At 49.1% G+C, this 18,015-nt stretch overlaps 2 protein-coding genes across 4 annotated transcripts in view; one reads left to right on the top strand and one right to left on the bottom strand.

Moving 5' to 3' along the window:
* Positions 1 to 18,015, top strand: part of LOC149339636 (uncharacterized) — a 63,381-nt gene that overhangs the window by 35,685 nt on the left and 9,681 nt on the right. For 2 of the 3 annotated variants that reach the window (XM_089548337.1, XM_089548338.1), the window contains exon 1: positions 1 to 18,015. This exon is cut by the window's left edge. The exons of the other annotated variant lie outside the window; for it this stretch is intronic. In XM_089548337.1, the coding sequence (XP_089404463.1) occupies positions 17,933 to 18,015 (83 nt within the window). In that variant the 5' untranslated portion in view covers positions 1 to 17,932. 3 annotated transcript variants of the gene reach the window in all.
* On the bottom strand, positions 3,043 to 4,280 carry LOC149339637 (uncharacterized). The gene has a single exon (XM_089548335.1). The coding sequence runs from the start codon at positions 3,935 to 3,937 to the stop codon at positions 3,065 to 3,067; it is 873 nt and encodes a 290-aa protein (XP_089404461.1). The 5' UTR covers positions 3,938 to 4,280; the 3' UTR covers positions 3,043 to 3,064.

Here is an 18,015-nt window from a genome sequence, read left to right as displayed (position 1 = left end):
TTGGGATGGCGCGTTGCCATGCGTTTAGTCGCTCTTCATCCCTCGGTGCTCAAAAGAGAGAGAACTTCTTGCGGCAGGATTTGTATCCTGTAGAGCAGCGAGGAATGAAATTTCGCGGTACCAGCTGCGGTAGCATTATTTTCCACCGAATCCATGGTGTACTTTCGTAGTACTGATCTTGCTGCTGCTTCGTTGTGGCTGGAGGCTGCCGCCGTTTCTTAGCATCCTGCATGCAGCGAAGTGTTAATAGAATGGTAGAGTACAAAGTAAAAGCTTATGAAAGGCCAAGTGCACAAAAAGGCTGCATTAACTTCCTTGAAACAAAGGCCAGAGCTGTTATAGAAAGGAGATAACCTGTTCAGCAGTCCTCCTCGCACCAGAAAACTCATCCTCGTTTCCTAGGCCAGATTTATGGATCTGAGGAATGTGAACTGTCTTCACGGTGGCCTCATTTTCCATTTGTTTTCTGTTCACTTTGAAGAAACAGTACGAACGAAAGGAAACTGTGGTACACACTAGGCAAGACAAGATAGATGCTGTCAAGGGATGATTTACACGCACTCACTCCCTCGTGCTGAAGTCCCCGCTTATCGTCTGCAGTTCGCGCACCGTACGCAACATGCACTGAGCTCATACTCGGGCCCACTTCGACCACGCCACTCGGATCACACCCGCGCACCGTCGGCACACATGCCCGCCATTGCCGACGTCCCTTCCCCTACACTCCAGTGTTGCCAGTCATCCCCCTGTGTCCCCTGATGGCGCCACCCGCACTGGTCGTTACAATGCAAAGGCCCTAATAATGGACAATGCAATTTTGCATAGCAAGCCTGTATGTAACAGTTGTCATTGAGCTCGCATCAGCCAATGTGCTAAGTTACTAGGCTCAAACTGCTGCAGCCTTTGGCACTGCTTCTTTTTCAGCTGCTGCTAGCTTACAAGCGATTTCTGCATGCCTGTTAAGAGCTGCAGAAAAGATCCGTACTTGCTTAGTGCTAGGCTTGCTTAGTGCAGGACAGCATGCTTTCGCAGCCATCGCGGCAAGGCCAGGCGTGCCCACGATAGAGACTTCATTGTTTACTTACAAGTTTCAGGATCTGCAAAAAGTACTGCTGGCTGTTTTCATCATCCTCGGGGTCATCCCAGTAAACACTGTACGCTTTTTTATTATCAAAATCGCCTTCATGCTCAGGTGTGAAGTCTATGATCGTGTCACCTCTTACCACATGCAGACAGCTGTCTGTGGTGTCTTCCACAAAGCGCTGGTAATAGGGTAGCTGCATGATAAAACTTGCTAGTGAACTACGCGTAAATATACAATTTTACAATATATACAACTCAACATTGTTTTTCGTATCTGGGAAATCTAGGGAATTTTCGGTTGCAAATTGGGGGAGAAGCGACTCTGGAGGTTGGCAGCACTGACTTGATTGGTTCATCGAGAGCATGGCCAGCCCTCCTGCTCCTGTAAAGTAAATAACCCTCTCCATCGCAAAATAAAAGCAAAAATAAACACAGTCGTGGCGTCGTCCCGGAATTACAGATTATCGGGCTTAAACGTGCCGTCACCGCAGTGAGTAACTGCAAGCTTGGACCCGTGTTCCCAGGCGGCTCAGCTTCTCCAAGGCTGTTGACTAGCCAGTGCCTCACCGACATCCAGTCAGTCGCGTCACTAAACTCTGGCCTTCACTGTCCTCGGGTAGTCAACTATTAGTCGTTTTTATTGCCCCCCTCGTCAAGAGCGCCTGACACCGTTCCGTTTGGCAGTGCTTAATCTTCCAAAGATCTGCAGGCCTTCCAAGCAAGACATTTGTCGGAAGGTAGCGTCTCATCTGGTGTCCATCTAGGTGAGAGGGGCGATCGGTGTGCAGCGGCTCCGTCAGTGCAATAGCTCTCACCGCTCTTTGCATAGCCGGCGCGAATTGGCCCCAGAAAGTGAGGGACACCCACGCGTCCTGGGGCCTTTGTGCGCGGCTGCACCATTCCAAGAAAGGGGACTCTGCTTTGAGCACTCCTCACTGCCCCCTCCCGCCGGGGGGGACCAGGGAAGAAAGTCTGCAGTGGCGGTGTGCTGAGAAAGGATTACTGGTCCTAATGGCCCCGCGTGCACCACCGATCCCTTACACGCCCTTCCCAAGATTTTACAAGGGGCCCAAATGGCACATTTAGAATTATAACAAAGAGGTATCAGTATCGGTCAAGAAACCGCCCTGCGGGTGACATACTGTAATGCAGAACTTAATTAGGGGTAATTGCATCAGCACAGATGCCACTAGACTGTCGCTGGGCGAGAACAATATGAACACTGGAAAAAACAAAGAAGAAAGCGCCACAAACACTCAAATACCCACGGTGGCATGCTCGCCATGCACTGTAAAACGGAGTCCAAGTTGATTCCCCTCTATACTTCTCACTATCCTCTCCCTTTCCCTTTCATTTCCGCTGGCTGCAGCTAGGGTGCTTAAGATATTAGATAGCAACTGCCGCGGCAGGCAACGCTCTTCTGCTTGACTTTTTTCTTCTTTTTTTAAGGGGGGATGAAAGGATCAGAGCAAACTTTTTTATTTTTTGACGTAGAGTGATGAAATTTGGCAGGCTGGCTTGAAATAGCATCAAACAGACAGCTACAAAGTTTTATAATGATATCTTAAGTAGTTTTTATTTTATCATTGTTTATATGTTGATCACATGTTGCTTGCTCGTGGAAAGCCTAGCGTGACAGCAAAGTGGGTTAGGGGTCTGTAAATATTTTTAATAGTTACTAAGAATTATGGTCTAGGTCAAGATTCTTTTAATTGTTTTAAAAATTTCTCTGCTCTTTTTCCAAGCGACATAGTATGCACCTTCTCTTTATGTTTAGAATGTATCGCACTCCAATTATTGTGTAATAAAAAATTGTGAGGCTAAACGCTAAATCTGAGACTGTCTTGACATAAGGCACATTTCAGCGATTACAACAAAACAAACGGGATTAAAATCGGTGCTCCTACTGCCGTGCTATGCTTTCCACGAGCAAGAACTTTTGAGAAAACAAGCCTCAAAGTTTTTTATTTGCATACACTGCCTAGAATGCTCCTGCACTGTAATATTTGGTGTCCTTAGCAGCAGGTGTCTTCTTAGCCCTTTGCCCTTTCAGGAGATGGGCTTTGTGTGCCTTCTTCATTCGCTGGGAGTCTTTCTCAGCAGCCCGCTGAAGAGAGAGGGCACCAGGGCTAAGGCCCAATGTTGAGCACAGATCTGAATAAGCTTTCAGACTGCCCGAGTTGTATCTCGAAACTGCTTCGTGCACTGCTGTTTCCACGGCAAACAGGGAGGCATGCTGGTCTTTAGACATTAGTGACCAAATCACTGAATGGAGACTCTCAGCTGCGTTTTGAGTTTTGCCTCCTCTGCACCGGGCCAGCAACTGAGGGTCCGAGAGGCGGTGGTACACAGGCAGAAGTGCTTCTGCGACTCTAGCTGAGAGCTTGTACTTGTGAGGTGGTGCTGGCTGCCCTTCTGCCTCAGCTGATCGGTGGTTGCACCAGCTAAGGGGGCCAGGGGGACAGAGCTCATGATGGGGCTCACCATCTGTCGACGTGATGTGGTAGTATGTCGCCATTACTGCCGTTTGCATTTCGTCGACTTCTGAGTGGTTCCGCAGAGCAAGGCCATAGTAGTTGGTAAGTTTCTTGATGAGCTGCTGTGTCAGGCCCCCCTTTCCACCTAGCGGCTCTCCCTTCTTAGCCTTGGACACCAAAGCACGAAGAGCAGCCCCCATTCGTTTCTGCACATGGTTTATGCAGTCTTCTTTTGAGAGCTGCACAAAACCATAAACTTCTTCATCGCACAGAGTGCGGAACATGCGGCTGTCGCCATCACAAACTATGTTTGTGTAGCGCAAATTATTTACGCTCAAGGAGCGCCTGAACAGCTGCAGCGCAGCCTCGACCTCCATTCTGCCAGAATTCACGTCAGTGTTTTTCTGGCACTGGTGTTGCTGCTTCTATTCAGCATATTCGGGGTCACTTTCTGCTGGCTGTCGGCTGCACCCAAGGCAGAAGTTGGAAAGAACTATGCAGTCCAACACAAGCCCTGTATGGAACTCGATTATGCAGCCTACACCAGTATGGGAGCTGTGGCCGCGTGTCAGCCACGTTCCATCATAAACTACTGTGACATTCTTTGAAAAAGTAGTTTCCATCTCCATGTAAACCTTCTTCACTGCCTCTACAGCATCTGTGAAGATGCTGTGTGCAGCTGCTGCTGCGGCAGGCTTGAAAGTTTTTTTCAGGTGCTCTTCATACGTCTTGTGGTGTAACCCACGATGCGAGACATTCATGGTGGCCCAAAAGTCATTAAGAGCAGTTGCCCCTTTCTCAATGCTCTTTATTGCTTGCATTGCTCTGATGTTGACCTCAAAGGCTCTAGAACCGCTCTTCCTTTGTGAGGACCACTCAGACTGGAGGGTACCACAGGAAATGCATGAAAGTACCATCTTCACAACTAGCCCCAGTTCAGTCTCGCAGTGCACTGTTAGGCCGGGCTGCTGACAAGTTGGGCAAAGCATAGAACCAATTAGCGAGTTCAAAGCTGCTACTTGAACTAGCATAAACTCTTCTTCTGGAGGAGCGGAAATGGCACTTTCCTGTGAGCCAGTCAGCGCGAACTTGCTCTCCGTTGCTGAAATCGCGCAAAGCGATTCGCGAACACGTGACGCTTGCGCTTCTGCAGTTTCCGCGGACATAAATTGTGTTCTAAGGTGAGCTTGAATAGTGCAACATTCACTGGGCGAACAGTCAACACTGCGATGATCGGCAAGGACGGCCGCCGGCGCGTCCGCGGCAGCAAGTGTGCGCCCGCTTTGAAGCTCCATGGTAGCGCCGGAACTCGTTGATGGCATGGGACCGCGTTCTCTGGCGGGTGTCGGCTGCGGACAAATCTCGACGTTGAGCGACTCATCGTAGAAGCACACCTTCACTGCTCTGCAGTCGGGCGGCGATGACCGTTGCAAGCCCACTCCGTGATCTGTGCTGGACGAACTTGCGATGGGACGTACGTGCACGGCGGCACTCGCTGGCATGTCGATCGTCACCGGTGAAGTAACTCTGCGCCCGTGCTTCGACGGCAAAAGATCATGGCTCATATCACTATCGCTGGCTGGTGCCCGACTCGGCGCAAGATCCCACAGCACGTTGGGCGAAACATCGCACAGCACGTTCGGCGCGTGCTCCGCCGATTCTGAACGGACGCTCGGCTCGGCCGAACCACCTGCTGACAATCGCCGCTTCTTCCTTGCTGTGACGGGCTTGCGTTTTCGCTTCCCATAGGCATGCTTCGTCCGGAACTTCTTTTCGAATGTGCGTGGATCCATTTTGCGTGGTCGAAGTCCTCGAAACACAGAGAAGGAATGGCTTTCTTGCAGCGGACAAAACATGGAGGAAGGAAAAAAAGAGGAGAGGCCCTTTCCACACGACGCCCTGGGAGAAAAGTGTGGAGGAAATCACGTGGTTTTTCAACGATCGGGAGGCCATTTTGTCCGGGCAGCTTAGCAACGGCGTCGTAGTTGCTGCTTGCAAACCGGGCGGTAGCAGACAGCCGCGGCATAGCATTTGCGGCGAGGCATAGGCGTACTTTTCTCAACTGCTCGAGTTTGTTTTTGATCGCGCTCACAGGCTGACGTTGGCGGCGTTCACTCATATCTCAGGTGGAATTCGCTGCAAAACTCTCGTTGTTGCGTGCATTGATTTCAACGTGCTCGGCGACCACGATCGCACGGGCATTTCGTCTACTGCGTCATTGCTTGGAGCCGTCGGGAGACCACCGCTGCTCACTGAGGAGCACTCGCGCTGTTCGTTCACCAGTGATTCAATACGCTGTGCGCTAGAGAGGTCGTCGGCGTATTGTGCGGACGTTTCACGTCCTTTGCGTGCAGTGTGCGTGTGCCATTCGCGCTCCCGTTTCCATCAGCAGTGAAACCTCGTTGCTATTAGGCGTGTTCTTGCAACGCTCCAGTGATCGTCACTGGTGTTAGTGTAACTGTCATTTTCATTTTTAGGGATTGCGATTGTGTGAGCGGCGGGGGCCATGACATGGGCGGAGGGCGATATTTTAACTGAAGCAGCTGCGCTCGCTTTGCTCTTAGTATACTGCAGAAACATTGTTACACGCCCGTTTCAACCGTGTAACGTTTGAAGCGTCTAGCAAGCTCTAGCTTCTGGGACGTGCCGGGCTCAAGTATATCCGTTCATATCGTGGCCAAGTCTGTATTTCTGGTAGCACGCTATGTTTAGACCGGTTTCCTGTTGCAGGTTTGCAATTGCTTTTCTATCCGATGCCATGGTCAAGAAGTGCGGAAAAGGCGAAGCTCTAACTGAATTAGGAGGCCTTTTCTCGCGTGTTTATTGTGATCATGTCCTGCGATAGTGTTTTTTGGGTAAAAAGTACTTAGTGAAATGAGGATCCACATGTGCGCTGAATTTCATTGATGCCTGTGGTTATGTTGAAGAAAAATAATTGGATGCATTCATTACGTACAATAGATCGACTTTCATTTTATGTATTGTCGGTCACAAGTAAAGTGTGCTACTATGCAGTGACATTACACGCTAGTATTTCATCAAGTAGCAAAAAGTGGTGCGTACAGCTGCAGCTCTGCACATTAAACATGAAACACAGCATTGAAATGATGCACAACACCGTGAAACTTATACTGCAGCCACTGGGTACTCCTAAACTTCTAGAAGTCTGAACAGCTACGGTGATATATATTATGCACAATACTAGATCTGGGGATATGTGAAACATGCTATGTTGCCATGCTACAAAGGGTGGACTTATGGAGGGGGGCAGTCACATTTTAAACATGTATTTCTTGGACATTTTTCATTGAGAAAAAGGTGTTCACAATGGTTATCCTGTGTAAAATTTCAGATAAATCCTCCCCTGCCGTCTACTATATGCACTTTGGCCCTCTCCGTTTCTGTCACCTGTGTGAGTGGCTCTTGGAGTTGTGAATCAAAAGTCATTGCGGGCATGGCCACCAATACAACACGTTATGATATTACATTTTGCGTTCAGGGTCAAGAACTCAAACTTTCTAGTATACTTGCCCATCCTCACTGCTGTATACGAGAAAGCATTCCTTGCATCACGAGCCGCTCGAAAACATGCTATGAATATAAGTATAGTATTTAAGACCAACAACAAAGTACTGCAGAATTTTTCTTACCCTCACTTCTGCAGCAGAATGCACTGTTAACACAGCCAGCTTCCCAAACATATGCAATGGAAGCAGATATTGCAACATTCAGCAGCAAGAGCTGCATTAAAAGGCAGGTTGAACACTAAGGTGGGGTGTGACCATGCATGGCAGCATTGTTCATGACTCAGCCGAAAGCAGACAAGTGCACACTCATTCAGCATAAAACTGAGAGGTTTGTGCTATCCACCAGAGAGCGCAATTAAAGTGTGGCCAGTATATGGAACAATTTTATGCGAGCATAGCATGCAAACAACCCAATATCAATAACCTTGCTCAGAGATCTCATGCATGAACCTCTAAACTCATTCTAGCAAAGAAGGATTTTTTTTACAACCTCATGAGCACATTTGACAGCTGTCCACTCAAAAATCATTATGCTCTCAAATAGAAAGTGTTGCAGAGTACCATTCAAATATAAGCCTCGTGCCAGCAAGCTGGACATGAAAGGCCTGCAGGGTAGCAATATACTAAAACATTTCAGGAAGCTTGAGTTTAAAGGCAGTACTTTACACTGTATTAAGGTCGGACAGTTTGTTCGGAAGCTTCATGAAATACACTGAGATCCAAGACACACAGCATTAAAAAAAAAAGAAAGAAAAGAAAAAAATGCTTTCAGGCAATCGGTATGTGAAATCTCTTAATTTTAGAACGTTCCCCAAGGCTCTTATAAAATTTGATAAAATATTTTTGCAGAAATGACTCAAAAAACCTGAGCTACTGGTGACTATTGCATGCAATACTCAGTAAAGAATGCAAGGGCTCGTTCGGTCGAATGTGAAATTTACCGTTAATTTTATATGCGACTATTGTTGCGTATACCTTTATGCACTCGCTGTAGTTTCTACCGGCATCTTGGTTATGCCTGCGATTAATTCGATCCCTACTTAACGTATTCATTGATCACACGTGCCCTTAGGGTAGTCTAAACTCAAGGTAGACACGTGTGCCAAAGCAGATAAGTAAATTTTTATTCTTTTCACAATACAGCCACTACCAGTGGCGTAGGCAGAAATATTTTTCGGGGAGTGTTATGCGACGCCAGTAAAAAGAAAGACCCTGCGCTTGAACAATACCTTAGAGATTTTTCTTCTTTAATAAAGGCGAAGGGTTAGTTTTGTTCACTGTAATATCTACATAAAGATTCGAATGTACACAGGATCCGGAGAACACCATTCATAAAAAACATTGATTTTCTCACAAAAACAACTCATACGGAAAAAACGTGGCTATTTACAACATTTTCGCATCATATACAACAACACAAAAGCTTCTGCTCTACAACAAAGTCATCAACTGCAAACAAATGGCATTTGTCAAAACTTCTACCCCATACATGCAAACCTGCGGGGGCCTGTGCCCATGCGGTATAGCACGCTCCTTCGTTGCCTTTGAAACGCGCGCGCAATCGGCGCGGCGGTGTGACGTCAGCCTGGACAAGATGGCGCCGAGCTTGTTTCCGGCTTCACAAAATGTCACGTGACGGCCTCTCCTCAAAATTTTCCTTCCTCCAAGGGACAAAAGCAGACGCTCCTTGCGCCGGCGGCCATCACGCCGCGGCGCCGGCCAATGAGGAGGCGCCTTGCAACACACTGCGGTGCAGAGCCAATTGGGGCGCATCATTCATTCGCTGCCTCATGCTGCCGTCCCTCGGTTTTTCTTTTTTTGTGCGCTTGCTAGCTGGCAGGGGAGGAAGGGAAGGGCCGGGACGAAGAGCCGAAGAGTCGTGCTTTCCAGCGATACCAAAATGGCGGCGCTCCGTGGCGGGAAATTTGAGCAGTCACGCCATGAACTTCGCAGTTTTTTCGCGATTTCGGGTGGCTATCTCGACGCCGGCATCGACAAAAATATTTATTTAGAGTGCTTAGAGTTCGTTTTTCAATGAAATATTTAAGTACCAGGTAGAAATTATGCTGTAGATTCCGAAAAGCGTACTTTTCAAAAATCGATTTTTTCCGCGATTTTCGCGATTTGATCCCCGCTTCCCCCTTAAATAAACCTCTAACACCCTATGAGTCCATGTTGATAGGCTGCATCCAGTTCACCACCCAAGTACACGCACATTCTGCACGACACACCCACAGTTCATTCACGTGGTCGTCACGTGGAAGTGGCAAGGGTAGCCCCCTCCTGCTGCGCTGCCAGCGGAGCACCACTGTCCAGATCCCAGCAATCATTACTTATACGTGACAAGACGTCAGCGTTGGTGTGTTTGCTAGCCTTTTGATGTTGCAGAACCAAATTATACCGCTGGAGCGCGAGTGCCCAGCGTGTCAACTTCGCGCCGTGTGGTGTGCTAAGCGTAAGGTACGCAAGAGGCTTGTGGTCGGAGCTGACCGTGACAGGTGCTCCGAAGAGCCAGTGATCGAACTTATTGAGTCCCCAAATTATTGCAAATGCTTCCCTTTTAATGGTAGACCAACAGGTGTGCGCTGGGGAGAACTTGTGGCTCGCAAACGCAATCGGCCGTTCCGAGCCGTCCTCTGCTCGCTGTGAAAGGCAGGCCCACGGCGAAGGCAGACCGGTGTAGCTAAGGCTACCGCTTCGTAGAGTGCAGCTTTGAGCTGTCGAAATGCACCTTCAGCTTTTTGTGTCCATGGGATCTTATTTGGACTCCTCTTCCTGGTGAGCTCTGTCAGTGGCCTTGCCACCTCAGCACAATTTGGTACGTAGCTGTGGTAATACCCGCATGGTCCCAGAACACTGCGGAGTTCCCGTTTCATTGTGGGCGCTTTCAACCCCCTTATCGCTGTCAGTTTCTCGGGGTCGGGGCGTGCCACCCCGTACCAACAGTGTGCCCTAGGTAGCGAATGGACTTTCATGCTGTTTGGCACTTTTCCATCTTTACCTTGAAATTTACCTGTTCAAGCGTCTTGAACACCTCTCTAGGATGGCACACATGCTCTTCGAGCATCTCACTAAACACTGCGATATCGTCGAGGTATGTGCAGCAATGCTCAGAATGCGGGAGCAACAGCCCATTCATAACCGTCTGGAAAGTCGTGAGCACTTTTTTGAGCCCAAATAGCATGACTTTTCATGCAAACTGTCCCTGGTGACACGTGAAAGCGGTAAGAAGCTAAGCTGATGGAGCTAGCGGCCCTTGCCAGTACCCCCTCCGAAGGTCCAGCAGGGTAATATATTTCGCTCTCCCTACTTTCATAATCAGCTCCTGTTGCAGTGCCATCGGGTAGGCGTCAGCTACAGTCCCGGCGTTCAGCCTGCGGAAATCTACGCACATTCTGACAGTGCTGTCCTTCTGAGGCACGCAAACCAATGGGTGTGCATACGGGCTTTCTCAAGGAAAGATTAAACCCAACACGGGAAGCTCATCCACCTGTTTTCCCACCTCGGCTGTTAGGCTCACAGGTGCGCGATAAGGTTGGGGGCTCTTAGGCGTGAACCCTTCCTGAAGCACGTTTTCATGTTCTTTTACTGATGTCACCCCTGGCCGGTCACTTAAAAGCTCCTCGTGTTCTGTGAACGCTTCCAGAATTTGGTCTCACTCATGCTGTGACAAATGGGCAACCACGTCTCGTGGTAGGAGAGCATTCGCAGACCGTGTGGCTGACTGTCAGGATGCATATTCTACCTCGCCAAACGCGCCGTCTCCCTCGAACATTACGCCCACGTTCATTACCTGGCTCATATACGGACGCATCTTGCTTGCGTGCACTAATTTCCTACTGCCGTCCGGCATTTGCATGAAATAAGAGTGCTCTCGGTACCTTTCAACGACGCTGCCTGGCCCCTTCCACTTTGGAAACATTTTGCCTGGGTGCTGTTCGTCAAATATTAAAACTGCCTCCCCTTTCCTGAAGTCTCTGGCGGTCGCTCGCCGGTTGAATTGCGTGGCGTACGCATTTTGCTGCCACTAGCTTATTGCCTTTGCGACATCAGCCGCTCGTTCTAGGTGGCCTTTCAGGTCTAGCATGCACTGAGCAGGGGAGGGCCCCAACCTTACTGGGGATCTCTCTCCTGTCCATGCATTCTTTAGTATGTTAAGCAGGCCGGTCGGTTTGATGCAATAGTGCAGGTTAGTGCAATTGGTGCAGCATTCCCACCACTGCATGTAGCAGGCATACAGCCATTTCCAGTTACCTGAAATATAGTTACATTTTCTAGCAATATGATTATGCTTTTCAAACAGCAGTCAGCGTTATTGTAATGCGATAAGGAATTCGTTCTGGAGGAATATTCTATCAGGCTTCTTGAAATCATGCACTCACAAAGCTAAACTTAGAGTACAAGGAGTTCTAAAATATCAATATCCTATTCATGTTGCAAGTGCCCAATGATTGTCCCCCTTCTGTCTTTGCACTGAGCTTCCTTTCAATGTGTGTGTGCAAAAAGGATGTTTTCCAAGAGAGCTTCCCTGCTACTAAAGCTTCTTGATACATGCGATTTGCTATTCACAAGGCATTATCATGATAGAGAGAGGCACCCCTCTATAAAGAGCACTCACCAGTATCAAATATCTTGGAGTTGAGGGCCTTCTGCAGCTGTGAATTCATTGCTCGAAGAGCTTTTACCTCTTTTTTCGTCTCTGCAAGTTCCAACTCCAGATCCTTGCAAACTGCACTTGACCGTGCTGCAGCACCATCAAAATGTGCATTCTTAACCATGGCGAGCTCATTCTCAGTTGATTTCAGCTTTTCCTCCAGTTCCCGGTACAAACTTAATGGAACTGGATCGACAGTGTTGTCGTTTATTGCCTCCTTTACGAGCTCCAATTCCTGATTATGCTGTACTTCCATCCTGATCTTTTTTTTGCAGGCTGCGTTGCCTGCAATTGCGATGCCAGATGTGTAAAACATTCATGCCGCACAACTGAGAATAAAGCTGGCTAACAGTAGCCACTGCAATCATGCAACTCTCATAGGAAAAGGTGCGTTCATGCTGGCGGGTCGTGATTGCGATGCGGCTCGCTCTAGTCAACTTGCAATGGGTGCTGAGAGACAATAAGTGCTCACACAGGCAAGTAGAGTTTGCGACTCGCTTCCCGAGACCTCTTTCTCTAAACAAGAATGGGCAGGGGAGGAGAGGCACCGCTCGCGTGCTCTCTCCCCTTTAAACTCGCACATGAGGGTGTAAGTGGCCATGCTCGAGTTTGTTGAAGTGTAATGCGGCTTTGAAAGCCCAGAAAGCTGTATTGCGCCAGCGACGAAGCCAAAATTTAGAAGGATGTCAGTCCATGCTTTCAAAGGAGATCGCGCCTGTGTGAACTGAGCTGCTCTCGCCACGTCCACTTGGTGTTGACCCGTCTGCTTCCCTCGGGCGCTTGTCTCTCCGTGTCCTTCGGTCCGTTTCTCTGCCCCCCGGTCACGTGAGGATCCTCCTCTTCCCTTCATAGTGCGGGAGGCATCGCGAGGTCCCCTCTTTTCTGTGAAGAGCCAGTGGCTGTGGTATGCCTGTGCGTCTTAAATCTCCTTTGCAGGCGCGGTGCGCTCTCATCGGGGCCTGCTTTCTTCCGGCCATAAATTTGGAGAAAGTGCATTTTGTCTGAAGGTCGAAGCAGTTAGCGAATTCGTGGAACTGCTGTTCCTCGGGCTGGGCAAGAAATGTGCCCACCAGCAGCATGCTGACACGACCCTCCCAAATTTTGTGCCTGTCCTCAGGTGCAAGCGTTTCGGGAATATGAGGCCAACTCATCGGGGATCAAAGCACACTCCCTGTATCTTCTTAGCTGCTGGACGTTTATCGTCTTGCGAGTTATTTTTCAGGGCGCATGGACTGGTCTTTCGGTGGCCACAAGGTTCGGCTCGATCAGTGCTGTTACTTCAAAGGGTCCCTCGTAGCGGGCATCCAATGCATTTCGCGCACCAACTTTGAGCTTCGACAGCATCGGCAGGATGAAAATTTGGTGTTCGTCGCCTCAAGTCATATCGAGACTCTGAATCCAGCTGTCTGTTGAGAAGACTTTCGCACGTCCTCTTGTGAGATCGTGGGGTCTTTCTGCTGTGTTCATCTCGTTCTCCACAGGAGTGATGTTGAGTTCCCCGGGTATCTTCAGGTCGTACCCATGCATTATCCAGAAGGAGCTGTGGCTTTCGTGGCGTTGTTTGGTTGCGTAGCAAACGTGGCTTTGGGAAGCTGCTTCCTCCACGCGTTGCTATCATCGATGGTCTTGCGCAACACCTGCTTTAGGGTTCCGACCATTCTCTCGATCAACCCGTGGGATTGAGGCCACTAAGGGGGAGAATTAACGTGGGTTATTCTGAATCGGTGAAGAAGCTGTGCAGTTCGCTTGTTCACGAAGCCTTTAGCCTGATCAGTGATCGATGCTGGGAATGCCGAATCTTGGTATCCACGTTTCAGTCAGTAATTCGAGATATTCTGATGAAGTGCTCGGCATGGCCACGGCATCCATATATCGTTGCGTGGCCAATGCACACAAGCACGTGGCCATTTCTTCCATCAAGTGGTCCCATGTAATCTAATGAGATGACAGTGTTCGGTGTTGGGAATGTCTCTGGGCTTGAGGCATCCTTCGTTTCATGTGGTGTGGGCGTTTACCATCTGGGACGTGTACAGCACCCGTGCACGGCTGTTATCAAAAATCCTGCTGTCGTGGACCGATCCACGCCAGCCAATGACCAACTCTTAAAATTCCAATCTCGGACCTGTGATTGCCTGCAGATAACATATTGTCTCTGTCATAAAGATACTCTTAAGCAATGAAAATAAATGATTGTGTAGACGTATCAGATCACTCTGTACTCTTCAGCAATAAATATCTATTCATGTAGCTTATTTTCTGATTTACAAGAGCCAGAAAAATGAGCACTTTCATTGGCACGGTGCAAATTGTTTACTTTCAATGCGAGTGAAAATTTGGTGCATCGTGTGACAGGAATGGGTAACATACATGGCATTTCTTGATTTTTACCCTCAGGGTCATACAAGCATTTCAGAGCAGTGCAGGCAGAAAGAAAGGTAAAGCAAAAAATGGTAAAAATTGGGCACATAAATTAAAGCTCCTATATGAACAATGTTAGCTAAGAAATAGAGAACATTAATTGATTACTGGATAGATTAGTGCTGGTGCTTACACAACGCAAGCCAAAATATTGAGGCATCCCTAAAATATTGTACAATAAATGCCTGCCTCATTGATGCATTGATAGCACAAGTAACTTTGGACATAAAAGGAGGAGTCTGCCTATATCAACGCGCGTTAGTACGATATTATGCCACCTAGACCGCGATAAAGTTTTGCAAAAAGAAAAATGGGCTCACCTGCACATTGATCGAAAAGTAGCCTTTCCGTTTGCGGTACACTTCTCCGAGCTGCCCGCCAGGCGACTTGATCCTGACGTGGGTGCTGTATATGCACCCTGTCACCCCAGGGAACCGGCCAAGGCAGTAAAACTCAGTGGCGTCCGCTTGAAACTCGGCCGCAGTGGTGGGGAACTTCACAGTTCGGGGGAACAGGTGTGCCGCGATCAGCGTTGACACTCGTTCCACTGCACGGCACACCGTCGGTTGCGAAACGTTTACCAAGTCACCGGTGACTACTTGAAACATTCCGCTTCCATAAAACCGAAGTGCTATGGCCAGCTGCAGTATCGGTGGTAGCGGGTGACCGCGATTGCTGGCGCTTTCCTCCATGGGCAGGCACTTGAGATGCTCTCGCACGGTGTCCTTTGAAAACCGGTTCCGGGATAGGAACTCCCCATCGTCAAAGTGCTCCAGCGGATTGATTCTGTCCCTCAACGCCCGTCGTGGCACAACTGGAGGTTCCTCTTCGTCGGCACCGTCGTGGAACAATTCGTCCACACGTAGTACATGTTCAGCGAACTCGGCGAGCGAGCTGGCTGCCATGTTGATACTATACTGTCGAGGAGGCGTTCAAGGTAGCAGTTGCGCCACCTTGAGATTTTGGAGGAAAGCTTGGAGGGTTTCCTCCGTTCGAGGGCTGCTATGAGTGGAGGGAGGTTTAAGAATCATAAAACAGGCTTCGAGGAGCAACTCGAGTGAAATTTCAAGTGGAGGTCTGTTTAAGAATACGGGGGTTGATCTCTTTGTTTCAGGTTTGGCAGCTCATAAATGTATGGTACATTGCCCACAATTATACACACTGTATAGCTACATCAGGAGTATATACACTGACTCTCAGTAGGCGGTGGATGCTGACATTGCAAAACATGTGGGAGGTCAAACACATTTTGTGTAATCAGTGGCTCCTCACAATGAAATGCAATGCACCCTTCAAAACCAAAAATTCACAGAACAGTAAATGTCATTACCCATTTTCACATACTGTGCACGCAGAACACAGGTCTGGAATGTTCTTCTGTATTTCATTTCAATGTTTACATCTGCTGTTGCAAGATGGCTTGTGAGCTCTACATGCTTTTCAAGGCCATGATATGTTTGGTGCATGATGCCCCTTTCAGCTACTTGTACTGGCACAAGCTTACTGGCTGAAATGAGCTCCAGTGCATGTCCATTCCCAACCTAAAAAGGAAAGATTGAGAAGGTCCATATGGGCCCAAACATATGTGCAGCTTTTGCGATATGCACCAACTGGTGAACATTGACAGTCATCGAGACGGTGCCATACAATGTGTCCATCTGCTTTCCAAAATTTAGGAACAAGGCTTCGGCTTCTGACACATCTACTGAAACATCTTTCAACAGCAAAAACACTGCTCTAACAAATAGTGAAAAATGTGTAAAAAAAACCCTGGGCAGCACACCAGAAAGGCAAGGAACACTATTAAATAACCAGTACCTCCACTGTGTAGCCTTCCAAACTGAATCTTCTGAAAGGGGCCAGCCTGTCGTTGAAAGTGTTATTGGTGGCTTAAAGACACATAGCTTTGCATCTAAATACTTCAGCTGGTGCCCAATGCAGTGCGGTGACCCAGTTGCTAAGAGCCACATATCTGCTAACTGCTTTGTTACGCATTCTAGGATGCAATGCATGTAGTCAGGAGGCAGACCCCAAACAAGATCAAAGCCTTTCAGCCACATGAGTGGAGATGGCCCATTTAATCCATGGACTGGCCCTTTCCGACATGCTGCCTGAATCACTGTTTGGACCACAGCTCCATGGGTCCTGTCAGGTGGTGCTTGGTTGTTAGCTACAGCTACAAATATGCATTCATGAAAGTAAGCATCATTTCAGTAATCTTGGTAAGACAGTAGAACAGCAATAAAAGTATCTGATGGATAAGTTGCGAATTGCACCGAAATGCATTCACAAAGAAAAAGATGTGATAAGCTATGACCTCTTTGCAGCAAAAGCACTTCTGTAATCAGGGGTTGAAAATGGGTAAAAATCACACTTGTGACTTCTCAGTGACAGCCCAATGAAGAGCCATGCACTTCGAGTGCAGTCCCCTGTCGTGTCTTTTCACGGATCAGCTTGCATACTGAGTTATGCGCTCTTACCGTCTGGGCGGATGTGCGCGTTTGCACAGGGAGTCGGACGATTTTTAGCCTGACTCGAGCAAGATCATCCCAAACGTGCACCAAAAGCTGTCGGGAACATCTGGGCACCAGTTTCCCCAAGGTGGCCCCGGTTAAACCCCTTTTTCAGGCAACACATCGCCCGATCGGGCAGGTGGCGCGTCTAGGCCTAACGGCCGAACCGGCATCCAGCACATCGGGGCCTTTGGCCACCAACGCCAGTATGGCTGCTACGCAAGTCTCCTGCCGAGGCTACGACCCCAAAAGCATGCACTGGACAACGGTTAAGCAAGCGGCAAGCGGAGGCCCAGTTTCGGCAAGTTTTCCGGCGTCCGTAGACTCGGCCAGCACTCAAGCCAGAAGCCAGCAGTCGCCCGCCCCGACTACTTACTAAGTGGAAACTGCCCATTATCCCGAAGCCTGCTCCAGACGGCTACGTAGTCGGCGTCAAGCTTCAGACCCGCGTTTCGTTGTGCGAGACTTTCCAGGAGACCGGCTATGGCCGTGCGTTCACGGCTCTCTTGGGCACACAACCTTCATCAGACCTTACTGTAATACCAGTAAGAGAACAAAACCTGATTATTGTTCAGACTGCTAAACCCAAGCTAGCCAATCGTACCCTCGGGGATTTTGAACTTAATGCACCCGGTGCATGGGTCCCCCTTGTGTGGCAGCTACGCCAAGATGGCAAGGACGTCTGTCACGGCATTGTCACCGTCTTTAACACTGCCACTACAGACTCGCTCCGTACTAGCCTCCAATGGCGCTATGGCACCATCGTGGAAGTGTGTAAATTTGGGAGCTCCAACAAAGCAAGACTGACCTTCCCCGGAAGAGAAAAGCCACATTTCGTGTATTACGACTCGGAGCTTGTGCAGGGCAGGCCTTACCAGCGAACCATTCCAGCCTGCAGACATTGCGGTGTGGTCAGCCACTGTGTTGGACGCCTGCCCCGGCCAGAGGCTGGACCGGTGTGGCCTGTGCGGACAGCAGGCTCCACTCGTTGAGGGGGTGTGGGCCCCTCACGAGTGCAACCCAAAGTGCTCAGTGTGCGGCAAGGCCCATGCCACGGGGGGCCCTGCGTGTACGGGTAAATATCGCGTTATCCAGCCCCCGCATGCGGAGCGCGGGCGTAAATCTAAGCGGAACCGACGCAGCATGGCAAGCGTCGCCCGGACATGCTCAAGGCCAAGGTTGCTGACCCAGCCACAAACCAACCTGTGAATCCCTCTACCAGGAACCAGGGGAAACCTCCAGCTGCGCCACCGACGCCTCATGCCAGAGCAGCGAAGCACCCCGGACCTCCCCAGAATGGCAGCTCACAAGACATGGGTGAACATGTCAAGCAACATTCACAG

This window comes from Amblyomma mixtum, chromosome 6 (assembly GCF_055824585.1).
Source record: "Amblyomma mixtum isolate Tamu chromosome 6, ASM5582458v1, whole genome shotgun sequence".
NCBI lineage: Eukaryota > Metazoa > Arthropoda > Arachnida > Ixodida > Ixodidae > Amblyomma > Amblyomma mixtum.
Note: the sequence above shows the minus strand (reverse complement) of the source record. Positions and strands in the feature narration are given on the sequence as shown.

Bases quoted from the DNA above. Each gene is read 5' to 3' on its own strand.
- LOC149339637 (XM_089548335.1), bottom strand. From the start codon at position 3,937: ATGGAGGTCGAGGCTGCGCTGCAGCTGTTCAGGCGCTCCTTGAGCGTA.